The sequence below is a fragment of the Seriola aureovittata genome, chromosome 15 (assembly GCF_021018895.1).
Source record: "Seriola aureovittata isolate HTS-2021-v1 ecotype China chromosome 15, ASM2101889v1, whole genome shotgun sequence".
NCBI lineage: Eukaryota > Metazoa > Chordata > Actinopteri > Carangiformes > Carangidae > Seriola > Seriola aureovittata.
In genome coordinates this window covers 14,275,129-14,302,536 of record NC_079378.1, presented here as the reverse complement: position 1 = coordinate 14,302,536, position 27,408 = coordinate 14,275,129, and the positions used below count along the sequence as shown (strand labels likewise).

Here is a 27,408-nt window from a genome sequence, read left to right as displayed (position 1 = left end):
CATCTTGCTGCACTGAAATTGAATTAACGCCACCTTGTGGTGTTAGATGATGCTCGCATCACAGTGAAAGGAACCACTGATACACAAGTATCACAATGTTTTTAATGTACATTCATAACTGGAATCAAATATTTGTTTCAGCAGTGCTTTGCAAGATCCACAAAACTAACAACATCAAACACAGTGCAACATGCCAAACAAAAAAACAAAAAACAGAACAACATAGAAACGATCCACAAATATAAAATCTTTTTACATGATTGTACAGTTGCTGGTACATTTTGTCTGGTCTGATCATTGCTTAATAGTTATATACATAACTTCAAGCAAACACAAATGCACAAAAAATAGTGATTTTTGTCCCTGGAGTTTTTAAGTGCATTATTGTGGTTACACACATATATCCAGTGTCTTCTCATCAGTGTAGTCCACATACAGCCAAAAGACAAAGTGCCAGTGAGAGCAGCAGCGTCTTTATGGAACTTCCTGGTGCTGCGGCAGGAAACACAACAAGATAAGAGGCAGGATATATATATATATATATATATATATATATATATATATATATATATATATATATATTATATACATATACATTTGTTCTACTTTAAGGCTTTAAAACAGGTAGTACCGATACAATAAATTGCCCATGGAAAAGTGAATAGTGAAAAACCTGTTTTCCAAGCTGGAGACTACTGATTGCCCATTTGCAGTGCTTTATACTGAAACTGTAATCAATATGCAAATCAATCACTGAGTGAACAGTGAACCTATCTAAACAAACACTGATATGGTAATTTGTGCTGTTACTGTGATCAGCGTCTCAGATTAAAGGTAAAAAAAACACCAAGTTTGAAATTCAGATTTGCGTTTGATCTGGCCTCCTATAAAACCATCTCTGTGGCATTTGATCTATCAGTCCTAGATTAGCCAATCAGACACTAAATGATCAACTGATCTCACATTGATGGTAATGCTACAAGTGCATGTACCTATCTAACTGTTATTTACAGACTTCAAATTGATTATACTAGTGCAGTGTTTTATTTTCTGCACCTTATCAAAAACATTTATTGATCTGATCAGCTCCCTTACATCATACAGGATAGCACATATTTTCAAGACAGGACTCAGTAGTCTGTCATGTAACAGAACTATCACAGTATATCTCTATAAAACATTACATTAATATTTTATCATCCCATTCAAAGTTCATGTCATCAAGAGTTTATCTTCTGCACTACCTCTTTCAGGCCTGGCCCAAATATTTTTCTGTTCAATACTAACTAAGACAGATAACATTTAACAAAAACATTCCACTTCCATTACGTAACAGCACAGACAGAGAAAGTCCATGACTTGCTGTCCTACTTTTGACTGTTGAACTAGACAAAAAAAATGAATGGTATGCTTTGGTTGTGACCAGATAAAATGGTATACTATTAAGGGTCTTAAAGGGACATTTTAGTGGTTATGCATGTTTTACCCTGTTTACTTCAAAGCCCTCATGTTTCACATCACAGCTAACCATTTTACAAACCACACAGCTGTGTATTGTATGAGAACTTTAATTTAGGGTGTATTGTGTGCACAGTTCCAGACTTCCATTGGTTTCTATTTATTTCTCTAAGAAACCAACATCGTTAAAATAAAATGTAAATAAATACATATTATTTAAATAACAAAAGAAGATTACTTAGTTAGATCAAACGTATTCTGAATTGAATCAATAATAAATGTAGATTTAATATTATGTAATGTTTAGGTGCTTACCATGTGAAGAGTTTTCTGGAAATGAAAAAGACAAAAAGTGAGATATTAGACAAATCCTCTTCAACAGCAGTTCAAACCCATGTGCATGCTAAATATGTAAATACGCACCTTTGATGGTGAAAGTGGTCTCCATGCCGGCGTGGATGTGGTCAGTCACGTGACAGTGGAGTAACCAAGTACCTGGGTTCCCAGCAACCATTTCCACAGTCTGGAAAGTCCCCGGGAAGAGGTCAAAGACATCTGCACGGTGCACACGGTCCGTCTGACACACACACACACGCGCACACACACACACACACACACACACACACACACACACACACATCACATACAGCACAACAGATGGGGAACTAAGAAGAGGAACTAAACATTGAGTGTTGAATGAACACCCAGTGGTTTTCATGCCAAGGACATTTGCATCGTACGGTTTCATTTCAAAAACTAATAATGATCTTCATTTGTGTTTGTGGAGGTCACCTTGTAGGTGAACGTCTCAGCGTGGAAGTGAACGGTGTGCATGTCCACTTCATTGCCCATCCCCAGTAGATACCAGTCAACTTTCTGGCCCCGCGTCATCACCAGTCCATGGAGGTTACCGTACACCTTACCATTGATCCCTTCAACAGACACATTCACATTTAGAGATTAGCGCACACTCACAACATCACACATGGAATATGACACAAGCTTAAAAGGAAAACCATTATTTAGACTTCCTCTTATGCCAAATTAAAAAAAAAACTTGTGTAAGATCTGTGAAAGACTTATCAAAAGCAAATTGCATACTGGATGACTAATATTGGATCAAATATTGGATTTAAGTTTTTACCTTTTTTGTTTTTTAGGATTTAAGTATTTTTAGTGTGCTGAGGAGGAGTAGTATGTTCTGCCCTGGTTTGCATATTTAGATGTTAGGTTTAATGTTAGGCTGGCACTTCTGCTCTGTGACACGGTGCATTATTTTGCTGGCAGAAGCCATAAGAAGATGGTAAATTGTGGCCATAAAGGGGATGCACATGGTCAACAACGATACTCAGATGGGCCGTGGCATTCAAACCACGATCGGCTGGTTGTTTAGGCAGCCAAAGTGAACCAAGAAAACATTTTGTACACCATTAAACCACCACCGCCAGCCTGGACTGTTGACACAAGGCAGGTTGGGTCCATGTATTCATGCTGTTGACAACAAAGTCTGACCCCCACCATCTGCATCTGCGTGCCTCAGCAGAAAAACCACATTTATCAGCCTGGTCTCCAACTGCCCAGCTCTCTGGCAGCGACAATAGCAGCACGGTCAAATGTTGTGAACATTAACTGACGCTCTGTATAACTGCCACATGATTGGCTGACTGAATAATTGAATGAATAAGCAGGTCTACAGGTGTTCCTAATGAAATGCTCAGTATGTTTACATATTATATGTATTTGTTTTATGTTTTATCTTAAGCTGGGATCTGTGTGTGCTCTATATTTTATCTGTCTGAAAGATAAATTTCCCCTCTTGGAAAATAAAGTTAAAAAGTAAAAGTATGAGTAGTTTTTATTGTATCTTCCTTTTACATGTTCTCTCCCATCCTAACACGTTTCCTGATGGGATGACCCCAGTTTTTCTCATAAGGATCAATAAATCTTGACTTAAATTCTTTCATAGATTAGATAGCTTCACTGTTCGCTCCCACCCCCTCCCTCTCTTCTTATCTCTCACCGTGCATCATGTTACTCTCTTCAAAGTCTGCGTCGGGAGTGAAAGCATCGGGATTGACGCCAAGGTACTTTCTGATGTTTTCGTCCAAGTACCAGGACTGGTTTTCATCATGCACCATGAAGAGCAGAGCGAACTCCTTCTCCACGTCGTCCCTCTGTCTGTCGGGCCCCTCACCGCGCTGCAGTGTCCCGGGCCTGCATATCACCAGAGGCCCTAAAAGACCACTGTACAGATCCTGAATATAAACAAATGGACCCACTCTGTCACAAACACCTAATACCTCAACTACCTAAACATGCAAGTGAATTAAAAACACATTGTTTTAACAGCAACACTGTGAATTATGTGCGTCCATGTGACCTTTACTGTATACAGAGATTACGTACCTTTATGAAATTAACATTGGAGAAATAGGCGTAAGAGATGCAGTTAGGATCTGAGACCCCTGGACCAGAGCTTACAGGAACATCCCACGTCAGCTCGAGTATGTGACCTGAAGGCAAGAGAACATAGAAAAAAAACGCAAATCAGTCCCTCTGGGAGAAAAACACCAGCAACAGCATGTATTTCATTTATTTCTTTGTATTTGATTCTCACCGGGTTTGACATGAACGTGCGAGCCACTGGCCCTGACTCCATGTGCACTAATGGAGTATGGTCGGCTGGCTTTGTTCTTGAAGGTGATCACGATCTGCTCCCCTACCTCTGCTTTGATTATTGGACCTGCAGGGTGACAAGAAAACTCATGTTATCTTCAGTGTTTTCTTGGTTAAAAAAAACAAAACAAAACAAAAAAATTACATAAAGAGCAGCTAAACTTACCCATAATTCCCAGGTGTTCTTGGTTGGGCTGCCGTTCCTTCTGAACTCTGAAGGTCTCATCAGTGTATTCTCTGTACACCGCCTTCTTATAGCGTGAGCCAATTCGGTTCTTCCCACTCTCCACAAACATATTGCCCGGACTAGGAGACATGTACCAATTTGCTTCCATTAACAAACAGTAATAAGTTATGCCACTAATCACATGCTCCGGCTCCAACACCGATATACATCATCCTACAATTATCTTACTCACACACCTGTCCTCTAATGTGGTGTGGAAGTTCTCCAGCTCCCACTTTCTGTCAGGTGAGTAGTTCCACTCTATTTCTTCAGCGCTGATAAAATACTGCACAATCTTGGTGGGCTGTGTGCGCGTGTGCTTCACTTTGCGTTGTGGGCAGTGGTCCACTCTGTACTGCTGCCTCATGCCAGCTGAGTAGTGGTCTGTTACCCTGCAGCTCACCTCATACACACCTGTCAGGAGTATGAAGAGAGGGTTAAGGATTTGGGCCCGTACTTGTTTGAATGTGCTTTAGTGGTTTATTTGGGACGGTTGCACTTCCGATTAATGATGACATCTAACTCTTGCTCGCGTTGAGTTTGAATGCACTGACTGTAAGTCGCTTTTGACAAAAGTTTCTGCCAAATGTGAACTGTCACCAACTCCCATTTTAAATTTAACGACAAAAAAAAAAACAAAAAAAAAAAACAAAAAACACTTCTGGTTTGCACCTTTTTCTTGCAAACCTCATTCGCTTTCAACTGCATTGCTACTGGTAGCTAGAAAAAAAAATCTTGTGGTTTTCAGTGTGTTACAAATGTCAACATGTTGGGTTAGCTCCTCATCGCTTATTCTATGCATTTAGAGTGTGATTTGTGCTATCAGACCACTTCACTCAAAAATGTGTTTTGCTTCACTTGTATGTGAAGAGTTTAAAATGAAAGATATTTGCTGGATTTTTCACTGAGGGAGAAGTAGACGTAATTTTAAAAGAATGTTAACTACTTCATTTTTGTGGGAAAAACATATCAGACACAAATAATTATATTCAAATCGGAATATTTTACCGTACATGTCTGTAGGAGACTTGGTTATAGTCTTAAGAGAAACCGTAGCAATTTACATCACACATGTAGCAGAGGCCAGGTGTTTCCTGCATCCACATCCACTGTTATACTTAACTTCTTTTTTTTTTTTTTTTTTTTTTTACAGTATTATCTCTTGATGACTAACATGACCAAACTAAAAATAAAAAATGATTAGAATGACTGCATTGTATGCCTCTGCCAAATAGTCTAATTGTAGGAAATAGAGTTCCAATCCCCGACCTTCCTGAGTTACAGCGTTGAATAATGGCCAGAAGTCAGTTTGCGGAACATTAGACGTTTGTGTTAAATTGTGTCAAATTTAGCGTAAAGATTTGTGAGTTATTTGTGAGTTGACCACAGAGTTCTAATCAGTTCACCCTCGAGTCCGAGTGAATGATTGTGCCAGATGTAATAAAATTCCCTCTGGCGTTCCTGATCTCATGTTCCTCACAAGAACATGAGCTCACTGTGACCGTGAACTTTGACCACCAAAATCTAATCAGCTCAAGTTTAAGTGGCCGTTTGTGCCAAAATTTGAAGGAATTCCATCAAGGAGTTGCTGAGATATCACATTCACGAGAATGGGAGATACGTATGGACGGATGGTGGTTTACAACATCAACTACCGGAAATAAGATTAGCACAACAGATAGCATTGAAATTTCCTGTTCCCACTGTGGTAATTTATGTTTCCTGTGTTGGGAGTAGTCTGCATGTCACAGGGAAACAATCACACACAAAGTTATCCGCCTCTGTGTGAGTGGAAGAGGATGTGATTTTTCGAGTGGGAGCACTTTCTGTTTATTTCTATGTAAAGAGCAAGAGCACAATGACTAACCAGGAGTGTTTGGCTGCATGGTGACGGTAGCAGTGGTGTGGGGGAAAACGCTGACCGTGTCGCGCGTTGTGCTCTGCCTCTTGAACGTGTTCCCCTCAAAATAAACACCATGGATGTCCGCCTCTGTACCTAGCCCGTAGGTGTACCACCAAACTTTGTCCCCGGCACACATCTCCAGTGCGGCAAGGTTCCCATACATGCGTCCATTCACAGCTGAAACGAGAGGGGACACAAAGAAGAAAATACTAAAGAAACACTAGAAAATGGCACTCAAATTATAATACTAAAGGTATGTGAACTGCACTTATTACCACAAAATAATATCTTAAGGTGAGGTAAAACTACACACTCTTTTACCATGCATCTTATTGCTCTCTTCAAAGACCTCGTCCTGTGGATTTGTCTCCTTGCTGCCAAATATCTCGATATTCTCGTCCAAATACCAGCTCATGTTTTCATCCATGACAGAAAAAAGAAGGAAGAACTCCTTATCCACGTCTTTCTGTTAAACAACACACACACAGTCCAGGTATTAGTAAGGACACAGGGGTTGGAGATGTAATGGCAGTTGCAGTAGACAGCATAAAAAACTAATAATGTATTATATTGTTTTAAACTCTTGTACACATAAAAAATGTCCGTGCCTGCCTATCAAAGATGTATATTGTGTTCTTGTTACAGTCAACTTGCTATATCACCTTCTGTACAGTGCATTTTGTTCTCATTATCGCTATCTTATCTGCAATGCCCCAATTTTCTGACAAGGATGACTGAAGTTTCATTTTAATCTTATTTAATATCAGTAGTGCTGAAACAAAAGAGAAATCAATAATTAATTTTTTTGCATTTCTCTACGTGAGTGTTTGTTAATGGATAACGGAGCAGCACCTGGGTTCCATCCTCTCTCAGCGTTCCTTTCTTGCACACGAGCAGAGGTCCCACTAATCCAGAGTTGGTGTCCAAGGCAGGATCAGTGGCAGAGTAGTACAGGTAGGGGATACAGGGCGGATCAGATGAAGACGGACCTTCTAGGACCTGCCAGGTGTAGACAAAGCGCTCGCCTGGACCAACGTGGGAGCCGGGATTGTTAACACCTACAGCATTGCAAACACAAAGTTCTGCAATAGTCAGAATTGATTTTTTCCTGTGTGTACAAGGCATTGATCGCCTGCTTTAGAATCCACTGATACGAATGCATGTATTCTATTTGCTTGAAACAGCGGCAACAGTTTTATTCCTAAATTTTATTTTTTAAACTATTTTTAAACACAGCCAACAGGCTTTTGCAATAAAAGTCTGTGTATCCATAATTGTTTATCTTCTAAGAATTTGAGGTATTCTGAAATGAAAACATATTCTTTTGCAATGCGGCTCATGCATGAGTTTTATTTATTGGGTTCTAGTTCAAATGAAATAAGTTCATTGCTCTACCGCGCACTACAGGCATGGACGGTGATATATCCTTCAGTCTTGAAGTAATATTCATGCAAATTTCAGTCTGAATTGTTAACCATCGGCTAAAGCTTCTGTTTATAGAATACAGTCAGTCATTCCTCTCCTCTTGTTATCACTGAAATGTCCTGAAATGCAACAGTTAAAATATATCACAGCTTCTGAAGTTTTTTTTTTTTCTAGGCCATGCAGCTAGCTGCTCCCCTCACCGTCCTCGTAGCTGCTTCCCTGGGAGTGTTTGTCATAGTGCAGGCCATGAGGCTGGATGCTGTAATTTCTATCAGCCTTGTTCATGAATGTCACTTTGAGAGTGTCTCCTTCCTCTGCCCTCAGGACTGGACCTGGACAAATACAGGAGATCATTGTATTCCAGACAAAAGGTGGTGAGAGAGGGAGCTTGGGTGAAGTACAACACAAGTGGATAAAATACAAAAGAGAGAGTGTGATTTTTGCCAAATCTGGAACCTGTCGGAAAAAGGGGACACCTTACCTAAGATTCCTAAATGTCCGGGATCAGGTGTTGGTGGTTTTGTGACGTTGAAGGCATTGTCTGTGTACTCTTTGAATATCGCTTTCATGTACTGACCTCCGATCCTTCCACCACCTCTGCCGAAAAACACCTCTGATGCACTATACAAGGAAAAGCACAAGACACTGTGAGGAGGGCAGAGAAGTAGTAACATAGCAGTTCATTTGTGGCCTGGATGAAGCAGCGATGTGGAATTTCTTACTAGAGACAAATCTGAACAGAAAAAAACAGCTGGCGGGTTGGAGGGGTTTCACTGCGTCAGGTCAGAGAACGATAACAAAGACAAAATAACAACCGCGTCACTATCTACACTGTTTACTCTAGACACTACAAAAACTGCCTCGCCACAGGAATGACCAGGGCGCATATAATCAGCACTGTCCCGAGGCCATACAGACAGCAACTTTGTACAGAGGTTTTGCAAGCCTTAAAGGGATAGTTCACCGCTTAATGAAAGGTAGCGTGTAGTAACTCCTGTACTTCCTGCTCCAGAACTAATCAGGCTAAAATGTCCAACGGATAACTTGTACACCTGCCTTTTATGCCAGCTGCCTGGCTATAAAGCACAGGGGTTATATAGTATTAGCTGCTTGGTTGATATATTGTTATAGTTTTATTACAGCTGTAAAAACATTTTTTCCGGTTCCATTATATAACTAGTTTTGGATTTAATGGACTGACCGCGATGAACTGACCAGATGATGCAATAAAACAATAAATGTAAATTCACCCTTAATCTTGCAGTGACCCTCACTGTTCCCATTGATTACAGCAGGTTGTACCGTCATGTCTGCCTACCTGGCGGCCTCAATGAGGGATACATTGTTAATCAGATCCTTTCCTGAGGGGGCATAGTTCCACAGGACTCTCTCTGCTGCCAGGTAGTAATTCCTCACAACACCGCCCATCACTGTGGTGCTGGCCTCACCCTCACTGCCACATGACTTCACTTCATAAAAAGCCTGCATCCCGGCTGGAATTAGATGAAGAGACATGCACAAGAATATTACACAAGACCATCTACAAAGTAAAAGCTTGTGGTGAAAGTGGACCTTCAGAGGCAGAGCAGAAAATAAATTAATGGTCCATAAATAATACATTTTCCAGGGTTCTTTCAGCAGGTGACAGATTGAGGTGTGGTCATATACAATGTGTGAAACTATCAAAGGTGTGATATGCAGGGTAAATAACTTCATGTTTCCACTTGTCTTGAAATACACACAAATAAGAATAAACTCATTAATGGAAAGTCCAGTATGATACAAAGGAATGGTATTTTACATGTGCCAGCATTATTTGTAATATTTGAGCAAGTATGACTCATTGACTCATGTCAATTATCAATGGACTTTGCACACACTTAAAATACAAGACCTGGCATGTTTGAAACAGAAATACAAGCTCTGCTGCAGGAATGCTCATAACGCCAATGACTGTGGTGTAAGTCACAAAATATGTTCTCCCCTGTCAGCAACCGGTAAAGTCTCAGAGCGAAGAGGTAAAAGGTTAAAGGTCAGGTGACCTACCCTGCAAGTGGTCATTAACCTGGCAGCTCAGCAGCCACTTCCCGCTTGCTTTCGGGACCATCTTAGCGGTAGCAAACGTGGCCGGGAACAGGCTGAGGACGTCGGTGCGGTGGCCACGGTCCAGCAGCGTATTCCCATGGAAAAAGGCAGAGTGAATGTCCACCTCGTTACCCATGCCAAACAGATGCCAGGCTACCGCACGGTTCTGGCACAGCTTGATCCCGGGCAGGTTACCAAACAGGTACCCATTAATAGCTGTCACACAGAGAAAAACACAGACAGAGGTTAAAGGAAAAGAGCAAGAGAGAAATTTTAACCTTTAGACTTTCTTTTGACTTCATTTGGAAAAACACTTTAAATATGCTCAGTTCCATAGATGGTACAGTAAGGACAACAACAACTTTTTGATTTTGTGAAAAACTAGCATTTCATTTCACAATAAATGTTCATGCGTGTGCAGTCATTTCAGTGTCAGATAGTCCTTGAAAGACTTAAAATCACTCATCTCTCACCGTGCATCAGGTTCGACTCTTCAAAGTCTGGGTCTTCTTCGTTGACTCCAGCTGGATCAGAGAGCATCTTAATGTTCTCCTCCAGGTACCAGCTCAGGTTCTCATCCACCACGTTGAACATCAAGAAGACGTCCTGGTCCACATCGTGTCGGGCTGAGTCTGTGACAGATTCTGGCTTCGTCTGAACTTGTTCATTAGTCTTCTTCAAGATTCCTGCGCACATACAAAAAACATAGATGTGGAAAAAATATAAACTACTACGTACACAAGTAGGGGCACGGTTAATCTTTTTAGGCCTCTGGCTTCCCATCATCTTTGTTTAAAAGGTTTTAAGAAGCACTTAGTAACTGTAATCATGATTAAAGGTCACATATTTTTCACTTTTCTGCTGTTTTATTTGAAGTTCTGATGTCCACAAGAAGATATATTTGTGCTTTTAAGAACCAAAAAACATCTCAGTGTAGTTTTATATCCCCTCAGTTTCTCTCTGGAGCTATAGCAACAACAGGTTAGTGAGCCAATTGGCTGACTGCTTTCTGAGTGATTGAAACACTCAGAGATGCCAAATCCTGCAAGGATCCTGTGTGCATTTCTCCATGGAGATACTTTCACAGAATTAATATAGAACTTAGATCTGCTTTAGAGTAAAAAAAAGACATGGAAATCTCACTTTATACAAAATGGGACCTTTAAGGGATTTGATTTCACATACAAATAATGCACACATTATAAGAAAGGTTAAATAGCATGTAGTCACATTGCTTCATACCTTTCTTGCAGGTGAGCAGAGCCCCGATAAGTCCTGAGGCGATGTCCTTGGGAGCATCCAAGTGAGAGTGGTAGACCCAGGTCAGGCAGTTGGCGTCATCATCTGTGGGGGCAAATTCTGGCCTGACCTCCCAGCGGTAGGTGTAGCTGCCTCCCGGAGGAACACAGTCATCCTTCTTCAACCTGCCTGATGTCCCATCTGGATAGAGTGCCCCTGGTAACCGAATACAGGATGTTTATGCTGAGATCATTGTGTTTCTGCTCAAGTTTAGAGAACATGATTATGAGTATGGTTTCACTTTACGTCAGCGGAAAACAACAATATGGTCTGAACATTATGGTCTGAGCAAGCTACATTTGCCCTAACTGTTCAAAAACTGGAAGATGAGTGCTGTAGAATGATGTAAAAAGATTATTCATGAAAATCACGGTCATATCCATTTCATCTCTGGTTCTTATCTCAGTTCAGCTTTAAGCCTCCACATGTGTAGGCGTGTGTGACCTCTGTACCAGGTTGTACTCCTGACAAGACATATTAGCTGATTTTATCAGTTTTATGTCCTCATATTTTGAGACCATTTCCCCATTCCTGTTCCTTCTCCATTATTTCCACTTCGCTCCCTTCTTGCCTAAGGTGCTGTTTATAAAAACTAGTTGAGTTATAGCTACTAGTTACTAGTTATCTGACTTATAGGCAGAATGATACACTTTAATTTCCTTAATAAAGGAGGACATCAGCTACAATCTGTTTAAAGAGGCAGAACTTAATCTTTTCACTTTCAGTTCCCGTAAGGCTCTAAAAATTCCTGAGGCAGAATTTGTATCCACAGATGAGGGGGGGTGGGAGCTTGTTGCATAACAAAGAGCTGCAAAGTTCTTAGGAGACATATTTCAGGGGAGACCATGTCCTCCATAACAGCCGCCTAGTTAGTGAAATTGTGCTGTGTACTTCTCTGCACTCTGACACAGGCCTGAATGGACTTTCAGTTTGTAACCCATTTGCCCTTTTTCTGTTTAGCCTGTCAGTATCTTGTTATCAGAGACAGTTGCAGCACTTAAACAGAGGAGCAAACACGCCAATACGCCATACTTTCCGACTGGGATTACACAAAGCCACAGCACAGTGTATCAGATATCAGAGACTATATCTATTCAATTGAACAATGTATCTGAAAATGCAACCGATGTCAGTATCATGTCGCTGAGCCTGTGGAGCCTAAGTGTTCTGAAAGCATTGCCAAAACTTTGAAGGATGTTGAGGCACATCTCTTGATAATTGTTCATGCTCTGCATCATATCATAAAAAACAATACTATATTTTTTTTCCCAGAAGAAATAAGTCATGGCCAAGATAAAATGCTCACTTAAACTAATGTCACTTGCAGAATCTCTGTGAATATTTCTTCAGATATTGTTAGTGATATCACCATTGTTATCATTTATGAGTAATGGTAATAATTAAATATAAAAGTTTTGCTACATATCATGGCAAACTGATATATATTTGGGAAGGAAATCTATTCAGGATATCATGCAGCATTAATCAATTCCATCTGATGTATTATGCTATTTATTATTATGACTATTATTGTAACAGCAAATACTAGGTTTTGAAAAAGATGCATTTTGTCTGGGGGATATCTAATTGATTTTGCATGTCTTCCTGCCTGTAAATACATGTGTGTTCCTATCTGCACATACATGTATTATGTAACACCTTACCCTCTGCATCCTTCTCATAGAAAACTCCATGGGGATGCATCGAATAGTTCCTGCTCGCAAAGTTCTTCAGGTGGACCACGATGACGTCATCAACCTCCGCTCGCAGTATGGGCCCCAGGAATCCCAACCAGTCAGGTCGAGGGGCCTGTACTTTGTACGTAGCATCTGTGTACTGTCTGAACATGGCCTTCTTATACACACTGCCAATACGGTGGGGTCCTCTTTTCAGGAATACAGATGCTTCCCTGAGAAAAAAGTGGCATGAAGACAAAAAACAATGAGAGATACAGATGGAAAAGTGGTTACACAGAAGGAGGAGAGTGTGTAGGAGGCAAAAAAGGAAGAGGCAGATACTAATCCTGTTTTAATGGGCCTCAGTGTCAGAGTATTGTCAACGTGCACTCTAAGGTTTCTCAAATGGCTCGGATTTATCTTTGAAATCATTTAATCTCATTGTCAATAACTGACTGAACTTTAATTTCAAACTGTACACGAGCTTGTCATAAACGCCTTAACTCTGCGTGTAAAACTGCAGAACAAACTGTATCTGGTTGCATCTCCTCTAACAATTAGACTTTGTCATTATTGTGATTACATGTTTATGTGGGCTAATAACCCGTTGCTGGAGCTGTGGCGAATGCAGTTCTGCTGCTGTATGTCCAGCTCACAACCAAAGCAACATGGAGGATGAAAAGAATTACTTGGGTTGTACTGACCTTGCTGTCTATTAAAAATACTAATAAACTGAGCACCTAATCAGAGCAATTTAGTGCACATCTCACTAATTCATTGCACAACCGTCATGTATGACGCCTTGGCTGCTGCACAACCCTTTTGTTTTAAAAAAAAAAAAGAAGAGATTATGTAATCTGGCTGCCTGACAGAGTAAGTCAAGAAAGTCCAGCATTATGCAAGGATGCAACATTTATGTTCCTTCAAAGTGATCTCTCTTGAAAGAAGAAATAAACCGCGGCCCCTTTGGAAAATCATAATCATATCCCTCATACGCCTTCATTCGACAGTGGGCTTTTGTTTCAGTTTGGGCTTTTCTTTCATAACAACTTTATTTACTTTTAATTACAGGTATGTTAAATAGGGATATGATGCTGTCTGTTTTCTAGAGTGTTTTGAGAGTCAACTGCTGAAAATATCACTATGAGCACAATGACAGTAAAAAAAAAAAAAAAAGGTTCACTATTACTGGTTCACCAGTAATGAAGAGCTCACCCATAATCAGCTATCTGAACACTGACTCAAGCACAGCCCATCGGGACACCATTGCCAATCATAGTAACGCTATTATTTTTTCTGTTTATTCTTAAAGTACTTTACACTTATGAGATATGACACTATTGGAGTTGTTATGCAAACTTTTCTCTCGTGTATATGAGAGGCAGCTGTCTGTTCCGGTGTTAGTATTACAGTAGGAAGCCTTTAATCGAATGAGAGATGACAGTCATTCACTGTTAGTCACCCGTGTTTCCTCTGCCAGACGAACCAGCAAAGCACACAACAACCTCAGGTCTAGACACAGTCACACCCTGACAGAATGACACACTGCAGTGCAACTTTTCACATAAAACTTTTTTGTTTCTCTCTTTATCTTTGCATTTAGATTACGGACCTTTCATACTTTTTATAATCACTTTACATCTGTTAATCGTATCAACACCCCACGTGTTAATTTGATTTGACTTGTGAGATCAGATGAATAGGTGATAAAACTTAATTCCACTGCCCCTCACTGTGTGCACGCAACACCTCCAAATAACTTCACCGTATCAAAACTCACTCATCATCTGCGACGTTTTCCCCGTTGATCAGATTTCTTCCACTTGGTGCATAATCCCACGAGTCCTCAATGATCCCCACGTAGTAAATTCTCTCCTTGCCGCGGCTCCCTTCTGCCAAGGAAGGGAGAAGAAACAACAAACAAGTCCAAGCAAACAGCCCCAAAGTCCGTGCCATGTTCTGGGAATCGCTGCGTCAGATGAGGGCACAACAGAGAGTTTAGCGGGTTATTGGTTCTAGAGGAACAAGTGGAAAGCCCCGCCGCCTCCAGCGTGTGTAAGCCCGTATTCAGACTGTGCGCCGGTGCTGTAATACTTACGAAAGTCTAAAAAGCAAAAACAGTTGGCCTATTCAGTCAGAGAGCAGCGGCGGAGTGACCGCCTCCTGTGGTATCAGACGTACTGCAGGGGCAATAACCACTCAATGTTCTCGCGTTAATTGTTATAGGTTGTTACTGAAATCGCCTGCTGGGAAATTAAAGTAATTGAGCTACTTATTTTAAAATGCAGACTCAAGCACCGCGGGTCGTCTCAATTGGCTGTCAAGTTTCCAGTTTCCACAGGTGATGAATAAGCATGTTAGTCAGCTGGTCTGTGAACAGTTGTTGAGAAATTAATTTACTATAGATCTTTCTACATTTTGGTATCACTTTCTAGTAAGTCACCCTAAAGAACCAGTGGCTTTATTATTGGTTAATAATAAATCAGTTTTAAGACATTAATAAGAACAAATATATATTGTGAAATATATCTCTGGCTGCTTCTAAATGTTGGTGATCCATTCATCATTAAAGGCCTCACAGTTTCTAATAAGTCAAGTGGATTTAGTTCCAGGTTCTTCAGTTTTTGGCGCAAAGTTTCCTGTTGAATGATAAAGCTGCTGCAAGACGAATTTTACACAACCTGGCAACACAAAAGTTGGCATTATGATTGGATTTATTTAACCATGAATAAAATCATTAGTCACAGCTTATTGGCCAAAACGTAACGAGTTGCACAATGATATGGAAATTCTAATTCAAGAAAGCAAGCTGAATATTTGATAATTTGGATGATTAGAACATTTATTAAAGTTGCGATGTTGTTCGAGTATTTTCTTAGTTGCAAGAACGCTGTACAGCCACTGAAAATATTTTAAGACAGCTCATCCTGATAATGCACGTTCCCCTCAAAACAGCACCTCATACCTGCCACAAAGGAATGAAGCTGACACCTGCTGACCAACTCTGAGCAGCACAACTGTATAGAGACCAAGCTGGGTGAACAATTGCAGGACACCACGGTAATATGCAAACACCATAAGCATATTTTAGTCACTCTGGTCATGTCCCCCTCATCCAGTTTAGTGAGTGTGATCCTTGAGCTTCCTATTTCTCATAATCCCCACAAATCTCTCAGTACAATCTGCACACCAAGCTCAATAGTGATGTTCTGCCAAAACAAATGCACTGGGTGGTTAGATATGGAGTTGATATGTTCTCTTTTGTCATGTTGCACCATCATGCCCCCTGATATCCAAGCCCATAGAAAGAACAGACTGTTCCACGAGAGCACCTGTGTGCTAATGTATTCTCAGTCAGGCACCAGCCCAACGCTAAACTGTGAATGGAATCCTCTGGAAATTTAACTTGATGTCTGCTGGATGATTTCTATATGATTTACATTAAACATTACAATAATGATATCTAAACTGTCAGATTCCCATGCCATTCTCAAATTGTTATTTGGCCCTGCAATGTGTGTGTGCTTATTTTAATTTACAGACAAAATATGCTAATTTTAGGTGCAAATATGTGAATGAAACTAAATACATTCACACAATCCACATGCCTCCACTTGAGCGCCAACAGAACCATGAGCCCATTTTTACAGTGATGGTTAACATCTTGTGTCAGATTAAGACTAATCTGATTTCAGATTAAGGCATTTGAGTTGAAGATTCAGGCAGGTTTTTGAAATTAGCTTTAGTTCTATCCTCAGATGTTTGTAGCATTATAGCATTAAGAACAAACCTCTTACATGTCACAGGGTCCCATCTCTTTTATACTAATCTTGCTAATTCTGGTTTTAATAAATAATTGTCATTTTGCCCAAGTACCTGTCTATTAATCTTAAACTAACAGAAGCTCCTAAAGTCCTGATTTGTTTTAAAAGTTCTATGCACAAGATAGACTAATATCATGTGTGCACATGATTGATAAAAATCATGTTGGGATTCATAATTTAAGACACTGAAAAAGCAATTTTGCATAATGAGTGCTTTTAGCATTAAGTTAATTTTGCTGGTATACAGTGGTGTCTGAGTCCTGTACATATGCAGCTTCAGTGGAACCCCTTCCCTTTTAATAGATCCGTTGTCACACCTGTACAAACACCTGAAACAACAAGTAAATGCATACATACGTGGTGATTAGAAAAAACAGTTCGTAATTGAGGAAAGTTTGCACAATGTGAAATCTCAGCATATTTCAGCCCTCTTTTTTCATACATGTATAAACTGCACTTTTTGTGGGAAGATTTCACTTTTCATTTTAGAAGAATATAGAACATTATTTCTGTCCTGTCTCGGTTATATTCTGGCCTGAGGAAGGATTTATGTATAGCTGTACAGAATAAAAGACAAGAGTTAGAGTTCACTGGAACCATGTTTTATTTGCAGGAGTGGACTAAACCATGACGACATTTCAGAGAGGGGGTGGGGGCGGGCAGAAAGGCTTGTTTAGATACAAGGGTCTGTCAAACTTCACTGTACTACAAATACAAATAATATAAAATTTAAAAAGAATTGCAATTAAAAACAAACTTTTCATTTGGGACCTGTCTACTTAGTTGCACTATTGCCCTCACTACTACGCTCCTTTTTTCAATCCCGGACTTTCACTAACAACAGAGCATCTTTTAAATCTAGCGGTGTTGCTACTTTTACTGAAGTAAAGAAGGGTGGCCCAGTCCCAGCGCCGTGCGCGTTCACGGCGCTTTTGCGTGACCGCGGTTCCCTCAGAGTGAACGTGAACGAAAGCGCGTCGCTGCTGTTGGTTGTCAGTGTACAGACATGGCTGCCCTGAGCAAAATACCACACAGCTGTTACGAGATCGGTCATACCTGGAGCCCGTCGTGTGCACAGTCTGCTGTGGATGTAACTAGGGGTGCTCTGGAGGTCTCCTTCAAAATATACGCCCCTCTCTACCTGGTACGTTTTGTCGTTCGGGCGTTCAGTATTGGGACTTGTAGACTCGGAAGCTAAAGTTAGCTAGCTAGCCAAGTAATGCCAAAGTAGTTCTGAGAAATCGCCGTAAATATTAGCTGACATGTTAGCTTTCACTCGGGGACTAAGTTCAAGTTCAAGAACTAGCACAAACATTGCAATCTCAACGTTGTCCTTGAAAAACACAGCCTAGCACACTCACTATTTACCCGCTAATTAACAGTGGTCACCTGAAATTATCACTTGACAGGTTAAACCGAATAGTTAGCATTAACCTGCTTTACCAGTTTGTCGTGTTTACGTTGTAGCTCTTGATGCACTGTAATGGTTTTTAAAACTTTCACACCATCATCAGGTCCAATGGGGAAGTTTGTCACATTTGAACAGCTGTTTCAAGTTTTGTCAGGCGTTGTTTGGCAACAAAATATTAACACTAGCAACAACTTTCTGCATTGCAGATAGCAGCAGTTTTAAGGAGAAGGAAGAAGGACTACTATTTAAAAAGGCTTCTCCCTGAGATCCTGTGGTCTACCTCTTTCCTCACTGCCAATGGAGGTCTCTACATTGTTTTCTTCTGCATCCTCAGGTTAGTAGAGCAAATGTCACACAGATACACATTGTCAATCACAACTCAGCTGAAATTAAGATGCAAAAGATGCCAGGGTTTGACACTGATCTATGGATCAGTGTATATGTTTGTCATTGAAACTAAAGATGTCATGTTTCATAAAACAACATGAAATAAACAAGCTTCTAAACTAACAAAAGTTGTTTGCAGTCTTATCCGTGTTAATCACCAAAATGCTCTGTGTGTCTTTGAGTTCCAACACATTTCTTTCCTCATTAAACCTTTGCAAAGCTGATTGAAAAATATTTAACATCCTGCTTATTCACATCCATGTTTACTACCTGGCAGTCCTCACCTACATTGCCTTTGTTAGCACATGTATACCTCAGTGGAATAGTATGAAACCATTGGCAGGAATACAAAACACTGTTCCAACCTATGTGTGCATGCATATGCCTCTTCAAGATAAAAAGGGAGCCCATACAAAAGATTTCCATATAGCTTCTAATAGAGGTCAAAAACTACACAGGATACTTGTAATCAAACCAAAACTTTGCTTGTTTTTTATTTGAAAAACGTAGAAAAAAATACAGTGAAGTAACGCTGAATATATCCAACTTTAGGAAACTGTTGGGAGGGTTCTACTCCTGGTCTGCCGGGTTTGGCTCGGCACTGCCTGCCTCTTATATTGCCATCCTCTTGGAGCGCAAAAGCCGGTGAGATTCATGGCTATTTATTTTAACTACATTTGCTTGCCTCTCTTACTCTCTGAAAGTCCTTTCATGTTTTAAACTAAAACACATTTATGAGGTGCAACAATGCACAAAAACAGCGCTTCCTTTTTGGCAGTTGTTGGATACCTCTCAAGCATCAGAGATGGCTTTGTAAATATTGATTCTGTTTGTAATGAGAAACTTTATGTCTCATCCCTTCTTTCCCCGCCAGGAGAGGGCTGCTGACAATATACATGACAAATCTTGTAAGAGCTCTTTTGTTCATTCAAACATTATTTATTATACATAAAGAGATACATCTGCTTTTACCAAACAGTGAATTTGTAACGATGTATTCTTGTTGTCAGGCCACTGAGACTTTGTTCCGCATGGCCGTGACGCGGGGCATCATCAAACCCATCAAACATGGCGAGGTAAGATGACAGGGAGGTTTGGGTGAGCTAAAAACGAAGGGAGCTAAATACTGGTGCTTGGGGGCTAAATAGTATAACAAATAATACAGGAGGCCCTCGTCCCTACTCAGCCTGTTTTAGCTGTTATCAGGAAGCTGTGCTTCATCAGGACTGTATGAGCAGATGTGGAATGATATGAAGAATCTTCAGCAGTAGATTTCTTCTTTAAATTAGCTCTGTCTCATCACAATCATTGGTGCAAACAAGAAGAACTCTATTGTGCTAAACGTGTGTCCAGCTGGTGATTATCAAACTAACTTCAGCCTCCTCTCACATCCCCACCTGAATATAATTCAGTGAGCCTAACTTGTAAATCCTCAGAAGGTTTTTCCTTATTCCTGACATGATGACGTGACTTGCTGCTCTTCATAATTACAGCAAAGCCAGCACAAGTTGTGATAAATCAGTCAGCGTCACCCGCTGAGCTGAATCAGACCCTGACGCATCTCTCCTCATGATCATTTTAGTCAGTAAGTGACGGTACATTCGTCTCACTCCTTCGATATGTGGCCTTTGCTGCGTGAATTAGCAGCTCTGCATGCCTTTATATTTCATACATGTGTATTAATTTTTTTTACGTTAAGCAGTCTTTATTTCAGATGTGGCAGCAAGCCGGAGATGCAAGACGGATACATATAGATGTGTCAGTACAGAATATGAAATGTAGGCAGCTTACACCAATATTATACAGCTTCAATATCAAGTTAATTTGTAATACGTAACTTTCACATATGGTTTGACTGCATGTTCAACATGGCTCCAGTGTCAGTGACCACTTTCATCACCCATCTCACCAGACTGTACTGTGATGGTGTCACACGGGTCACCTGTTGTCCTGATTTCCTCTTTCTGTCTCTGTTTCCCATTAGGTGCTCTTGTTCTGCATAACTGCATCACTCTACATGTTCTTCTTCAGGTCAGAGCAGCACAGAGGACAGTTTACAGTGAAATAATGAACATTGCTTTGTTATAAATATCCTTCAAATACTGTATAATAAGCGAGAGCAAATCTTAAAAGTTTATGTGTTTTATACTGCAGGAGTAAAGATGGTCTCAAAGGCTTTGCATTCTCTGCATTAAAGTAAGTTGCCCCTGTTCCCACTGATGCCTTGATTTAGATCACTGACAGTTTTTGGGTAAACCTCACAGCGGTGGCATGCGTCATGTGTCGCAGGTTCATCATTGGGAAAGAAGAGATTCCAACTCACTCTGGTACGGCAGAACACGTCTGCACGAGGCCCCATGAGAGGATAGCTGCTGCAGAGACTGAGGATTCACAGGAGTCAGCAGAAAGGCCCAGCTCCAGGAGGAAAACTCTGGTAGCCTACACCAGGGAGCTGCTAGAATCACTGTGAGAGAATACACACCTTCACACAGACACTTAAGGGGTTGGCGCAGAGTGGTGGGCAGTACTGACTTTTTTTTTTTTTTTTTTTTTAATAATCCAGATGCAAACGGGGTCCAAGACACAGATGTTGTAAACATCACCAAGACAACTGCATTTCGTACTGTGTTAAAGTAAGACACTTTTTTAACCAAGAACCAACTTTTGTGTGATTGTTCTCATTCATGCGATGATGGATTTATAATACTCAAACTCTTTCTTATTAAATAAAATAATAAATGATACTAATACTAGATACCAATACTACATTTCCTTCTTTTTCACTGTCCAGGGTTTTGTCAGGATGTTCAGTGTTGGCTACCTGATTCAGTGTTGTCTTAAAGTGCCCTCAGCGTTCAGGCAGATGTTCTCCAAACCCTCACGACTCCCCTCCCTCTTCTACAACAAAGAGAACTTCCAGCTAGGGGCATTTCTGGGATCCTTTGTCAGTATCTACAAGGTAAATTTCATACTGTTTTTAAACTGTACTTTTTGCTATACTACCTTATTTTCTCTTCCTTGTTCCATTCCAAACAGAAAACAAACAAACCAAAAAAGAATTTATCACCTGTACTACACTGTTGCCCATAAAGTTGGAATAATTTTGTTTTCAGACACAGTCCTCTGTTTATTCCTATTTACATGCATCAGTAATCACTTTTGACCAGGTGCAATGACTACATTATGTGTCCCAATTACCCAGGTGAAATGAAATAAATCACATTGTCACAATGATTTCATGGAAAGAGGTAAAAAATATTTGATTCCAACTTTATGAGCAACAGTGTATATAAATTCCTGTGTTTCCCTTCTCCTTAAAGACACTTTTTATTTTTTAATCTCTCAGATTTTTCCTCACATATCTGATCTTATGTTCACTAACATTTCCCCATCCTGTCCCATTTTCGTATTTCTTTGCATACATTGCGAGTATTATATTGTTAATTTGTTTAAATGCATGTCTCTTTCACTCAGGGAACAAGCTGCTTGCTGCGCTGGGTGCGTAACATTGATGATGAACTCCATGCACTGATAGCTGGTAAGACGGGAATGTGTAAAGTGTCAAGTAAAATCCCTGTCGAGTAATCCTCCTCTGGACTTTGTCATGTCTCAGTTGGTTTACTCTGTTTGACACTTTGACACTCTTTCCCTTTCTCTTTCAAGGCTTCCTGGCTGGTATTTCCATGTTCTTCTACAAAAGCACATCAATATCCATGTATCTCTTCTCTAAGCTGGTGGAGGTAAAAGAAAATCTCTTTGCACATGAAACAATAATAATTCCAGTAAGAAGACAATAACATTGTCAAGAAAATATACACATCAAAATTAATCCCTCATCTCAAGGATGGAGAACCAATTTTCAGTGAATATCATACAAAATAGAATTCAGCCTCTTAAATAATAAATCTTACATTAATATCTAAAATATTACCAGTAAATACTGCAGGTTCATCATAATCTAGAGAAAATCTAGCATGTACAAGTATGTCTACATGCATACAAGAAACTAGTCGCTTCGGAATCTCGGTTATTCAGGAAATCTGAAAAGGTTATTAACATGCTTTGTGGTAACATTGTCACCGTAAATCTAACTCTGTGTATACACACAGCAGGTCTGTTATGAGAATGACCCATCTGGCAATTGTGCTGCTTTAATTCACACTAGAACCTTGGAGAAATGTTATATAGATGGCAGTAGTTCATAAATCAGCAGATTGCCTAAAGAGCTATAATAGAAAATTGACTCAAGTGACGGAACACGTTGCGATATGTGTCTGCTTATCTCGATTGGCTTGTTTATCATTAACAGCACAAGTAATAAACTCTTGTCTTTAGACCATGTACTTCAAGGGCATTGAGGCTGGCCGGTTCCCCTACTTTCCTCATGCAGACACTGTCCTATATGCCATCTCCACTGCTATCTGTTTCCAAGCTGTAAGTAACACATACACAACCATGCATACCCATTCACATTTGCTTTTGTTTTTTTTTGGCTGAGTAACGATGTAATGTATGACTCATCACTGTTACACAGGCTGTGATGGAAGTGCAGAACCTCAGGCCTTCATACTGGAAGTTCCTGCTGCGTTTAACTAAGGGCAGGTATGAATGCATGGTGTGGAGTCTGTCAGTTGTCAAACAGTGTTTTGTTTGAGAATCAGTGATGATTAGAACATAAAATGCATTTTACTAAAGAGTTTTATTTTAATATTTGCATATCCTTTTCAGAGGGAAATTGCTGCTTTATTTAGTATGGATAACAAATTTTGCATTCTTTAAATGTTACCAAAGAGGAAAAGATGATGAGAAAAATCTGTGATCTTTAACAGTTTTACTCACAAACACAATTTGGTTATGATCCAGTCGTAGCTGCATTGTTGAAGAGCATTTTAGCGGTGTATATGGTGTTTGAGCATTTTGCAACACAGTTTGCAATAAATATATACTGTTTGTCAAGGTAATCTGTTAGTGAGAGTTGTATTTTCTGTCTCCTCAAGATAAGAGATTATTTTGTATCAAGAGATTGTTTTCTGTCCCGTCTCCTAGGTTTGCTCTGATGAACCGACAGTTGCTAGATGTGTTTGGGACTCAGGCCTCCAGGGACTTTAAAGGCTTTGTGCCAAAACTGGACCCTCGTTTCACCACTGTGCTTCCACCAGGAGCTGACATCCAACTCGGATGACTTGGGACCAGGCTCTGGGAGGGGCTTTAGGTTTACCTAAACAGGGAATAGACAGTTTCCCTGTTCTGTCCGAGTAACTAAAGGATTTTTTTTAAAGGTGTTGAAACAGCTCAGAAGTGGTAATGTTGTTTTAAAAGATGGGATATGCTTTGAAGGATGTAACAGCTCAAGATCCGTGCAAAGCATGGTCTCTTGAGAATTAAGTGTGGTGTTTCACAAGCACTTACTGTTTGGGCCTGTATGTATACAGGTAACTGGTGAAATAAATGAAATGCATAATTTTGTTAAATTGACATTGAAATTAAAATTGACAAGTATATTAATATTTTTAAGTCCTAATGAAACTCTCAATCGCACAGGACAAATAATAATAAGAAAGCCACACTCATTTCTATTTTGTCAAGTTGTCAATTTGCATTTGGCAGGATCACATTAACCTGTTCTACCAGGTATGTAAACCCCAAAATTGGTTTATTGGAAAATAAAAATTACTTCGCTTAGGATGCAACAGCACTGCTTTTAGCCTTTAATTGTAATGTTTCTTCATTTTGAGAGTTACCTGTTAGTTGGTACTGACTGATTTTGACGAATCTCTGAAAGTGTACTTTCTCAAGACCATGGGTGCAACTGATGAGATATAAAATTATGTAGCCTTATCAAATATTTTACTTTGTAGTAGAATATGGAAGATGAATTTAGATGTGTGTGTGGAAAGTCAACATGTTTAAGCAGTTACTTAAATTAATTTTATTTTTCAAAGCTTAATTGATTTTTTTTTTTAATTGGGTTGTGCTTTTTTTTGTTTGTTTTCTTTTCTTTTTAAATCTCTACTCACTCTTATTTTTTTGCAACTGCACTTGACAGTAGTGATTTCCATTGAGTCATCTTTAAAGATACTTAAAGAGAGCATGGAGGGCTGTGCCAAATTTGGAAGTTAATTTTGTGGACAAAATGTTTTTGTTGGTGAGACTTTATTTCACTGTTATTACAACTCATTAACTGGAAAAAACATTACAAGTGATTTCACCTTGAAGACATAAATTGACAGTAAAGGCAGGAAATCGGTGAATATATTAACAGTTCATACAGAGCACTAACCTGATTACTTCAAAACCTTCATTTACAATTAGGTTTTCAGTAATCACATTTCTCATACACTGTATTTTCAAAAAGATTGATTTATTTTAGAAGTATTAAAAATATTATATAAGAAACAGTCAGATGTTAGGCCACAGCCTGAAGAGATTATTTGGTCCCAGGACTTTGAACTGTGCAAACTAACTCATTTAGATACATTATTTTCATTTCAGATTTAGTCTGACTTGGTTTGAATTATTTTGGTTAAATGGACGTACAGCTACAAATAATGAATTTTCTTTTACTCCCACTGCCCTGCTGTTACAGTGATACTCCTGTAGTCTGGCACATGGTTGAAATCAGATAGTTGGTGTCTCTGCCGCCCGTTTTACAGTAAAATACATATGTACTCAGTATTTAAAGCAAAAACTGCTTAAATGTCATGAGAAAGGACTTGATAAGAGAATAGGCCCATACATTTAGAAACAGCCTTTGACAAATGTATTACATGGATTACATCATTGTAAAAAAAAAACTAAAAAGCCAAGACTTTGACATATGTTGTGAGCTGGTCAAATGACAATGCATTGGGGACATTTGCAGATCCATATAATTCAAAGTTTATTTAATTTGCAAATGGTCTTTAAAACCAAAGTTCTAAACCACAAAATCTATTGTCCACCCAAATTTCAAAAAGTCAAAGCTTCAGTCAACCTGAGCTATTATTTTAATTTTATTCTCTGGAGGTGTTTGGGTTGGAAATTACTTATAATATTCACTAATCTTGGCCGATCCCAAACACAGGATGAATTAAATGTTATTTCACTTGAGCTATTCAAATACAAAGAAAATTGTATTGGCGCTTTGCATTTTAATGAATGCTTTTGGCAATTCCAAGGTGAACTCTATTGCTTACAATCAACATTGATTGAAACATTGTTTAGGAATTTGGTACCACATCGATGCGTTTGCCTGAAGGTTATAAGAAAAATGTTTCTGTGAATAAAAAGCGCATAGCTCTATCTGCTTTTGTTTTTGATTTTTTTTTTCTTTTTTAATAAGGATGTCTGCCAAAAAGATGATTTGAGTTTTAAACCTTTCATGTTCTCTGGAAAGTGTGAGTTAGACCTTTTTTTTTTTTTTTTTTTTCACGAAGAAACACATGGTATGTTAGGGGTTCATGTAATATTTCAGTGCTTAACACAAGATTCACTATGGCATCTTTAGTTTTTTTCAAGTGGACCATTCATGACAACTTCATTCCAGATGTGAAATAATTACATATAATTAGAGTGTAAAATGTTAAACTGTCTTGTACAAAACTCATATTTCTGGCAGTTATTTGAACTGACAGTTTGTTTACTTCAAGTTGTTCAACCCAGCTTTAGACACACCTGACCTCCATACCAGAAGCCATGATTGTAAAAAATACAGTGCAAAACTCATGTTTAGACTAAAGTAGCGGTGTTTTAAAAAGTGATAAATTAACTAAATCTATTGTATAGAATAATAATACAACTCTCTATACAACTCTCTGCACATGTATTTGATTTATGTAAAATGAGAGTATATTAAAATATTTTTTTGATTTCATGTGCCTGACTTGTTTTCTATCATGTCTTTGCTTGTGAAATGTCAAAGTCCTCAAGCTTCACCTGATCATGAAATTTAAGAACGGAAAAACTTCAGAATGCGTGTCACTGAATTTGAAACCTATCTTTTAGTTCACTGATTTAGTATAGATGCAGGGACATGGCGGAGGCTGGGCAATGTGCTGCTTTGATATCTGTTATTATAGATCTGGTGCCAAATCGGTTACCAGTTTGCCGTCAGGGTTTATGCTAGAAGATAAAGGGAAATTCAGCAAATTAAAATATCTAGAGCTGGAAAACATGTCAACTATCAACCCAATGTAATTTTTATAATATATCCATGGGTCCCACAGTATTTGTGTGTCAACTAGGAATCCAGAGCTGGTGGACTGAACCTGCTATGTAAGAGTCAACAGGAGTAAAGTCCTGATGTTTTAACACTCCTGACCTTTCCTCTAGTGTCACCATAAGGCCAATATTTAGGTTTATACACAAGAAATCTAATGGGCAACAGTAGTTGTGAACATTGCTGACTAAATTTATGCTCTCTAGAGCAAACTTTAAAAGCTCTCCTTCACCATCAGGCCAAAATGAACTCCCTCTTGTCTGTCAGAGAATCATTTTTATTATTTAGTGGACTGCAATGTCTGCTATGTCTTTATAGAGGGCAGTGATGGGTGAATAACGCTTTGATTTCACCCCAAATGCACAAGAAGAACTACATAACAGCAGTAAGTATATCTGTGTGAAGTACAAACACGTCAGCACTTCTGTTTTGTGATTTCCCATTCAAAATAAAAGTGTGTGACTTACCTACAATTTGACTTACACATATTTTGTGATTGTGTGTTGTTTTATAGTGCACTACAAAATCGTATTCTTGCATAACCCAATCTTGAACGCTGCCATCGGTTTCCTTTTGGCTGTTAACAGATAAGGACAAATCAGCTGTCATCATAGACTGTAGGTATAAAAAGGCCATCATCCTAAATTATTGTGATTTAGGTCTATTGTTGAAGAATACTCATCCATATAGCTGGCCCTGTACAGATATTGTATTTTATTTATCACATTTATTTATTTTATGTACTTATTATTATTTTTTGTTTTGATCTATAAGCTGTTATTGGATTTCAATGGTGGATACATTTAAGGTCATACATGTCTTATCTTGTTCATTCTAAATA

At 39.2% G+C, this 27,408-nt stretch overlaps 2 protein-coding genes across 3 annotated transcripts; one reads left to right on the top strand and one right to left on the bottom strand.

The window, feature by feature from the left end:
- Window positions 1–82: 82 nt before the first annotated feature.
- hephl1b (hephaestin-like 1b) lies at window positions 83–14,907 on the bottom strand. Of its 2 annotated transcripts, XM_056398136.1 has the most exons (20): window positions 14,529–14,904; window positions 12,737–12,981; window positions 11,016–11,228; window positions 10,247–10,459; window positions 9,735–9,989; window positions 9,007–9,181; window positions 8,170–8,309; window positions 7,889–8,020; window positions 7,116–7,321; window positions 6,585–6,729; window positions 6,228–6,440; window positions 4,558–4,774; window positions 4,301–4,440; window positions 4,076–4,201; window positions 3,865–3,971; window positions 3,479–3,713; window positions 2,251–2,390; window positions 1,882–2,035; window positions 1,774–1,788; window positions 83–492 (listed from the first exon to the last, which is right to left on the bottom strand). In XM_056398136.1, the coding sequence occupies exons 1-20, from the start codon at window positions 14,702–14,704 to the stop codon at window positions 419–421; spliced, it is 3,321 nt and encodes a 1,106-aa protein (XP_056254111.1). In that variant the 5' UTR covers window positions 14,705–14,904; the 3' UTR covers window positions 83–418. The 2 variants fall into 2 exon arrangements, with proteins under 2 accessions (XP_056254111.1, XP_056254112.1); XM_056398137.1 differs by lacking the exons at window positions 83–492; window positions 1,774–1,788; window positions 1,882–2,035; window positions 2,251–2,390 and having other exon boundaries at window positions 3,507–3,702; window positions 14,529–14,907.
- A 2,637-nt stretch (window positions 14,908–17,544) lies between these two features.
- Window positions 17,545–26,222, top strand: tmem135 (transmembrane protein 135). Its single transcript, XM_056398084.1, has 15 exons — window positions 17,545–17,716; window positions 18,190–18,317; window positions 18,923–19,015; window positions 19,245–19,278; window positions 19,381–19,446; window positions 20,355–20,401; window positions 20,525–20,566; window positions 20,660–20,836; window positions 20,934–21,003; window positions 21,162–21,329; window positions 21,845–21,908; window positions 22,034–22,110; window positions 22,706–22,804; window positions 22,905–22,972; window positions 23,417–26,222. Exons 1-15 carry the CDS (start codon window positions 17,579–17,581, stop codon window positions 23,550–23,552), a joined length of 1,407 nt encoding a protein of 468 aa, XP_056254059.1. The 5' UTR covers window positions 17,545–17,578; the 3' UTR covers window positions 23,553–26,222.
- The last annotated feature ends 1,186 nt before the right edge of the window (window positions 26,223–27,408 follow it).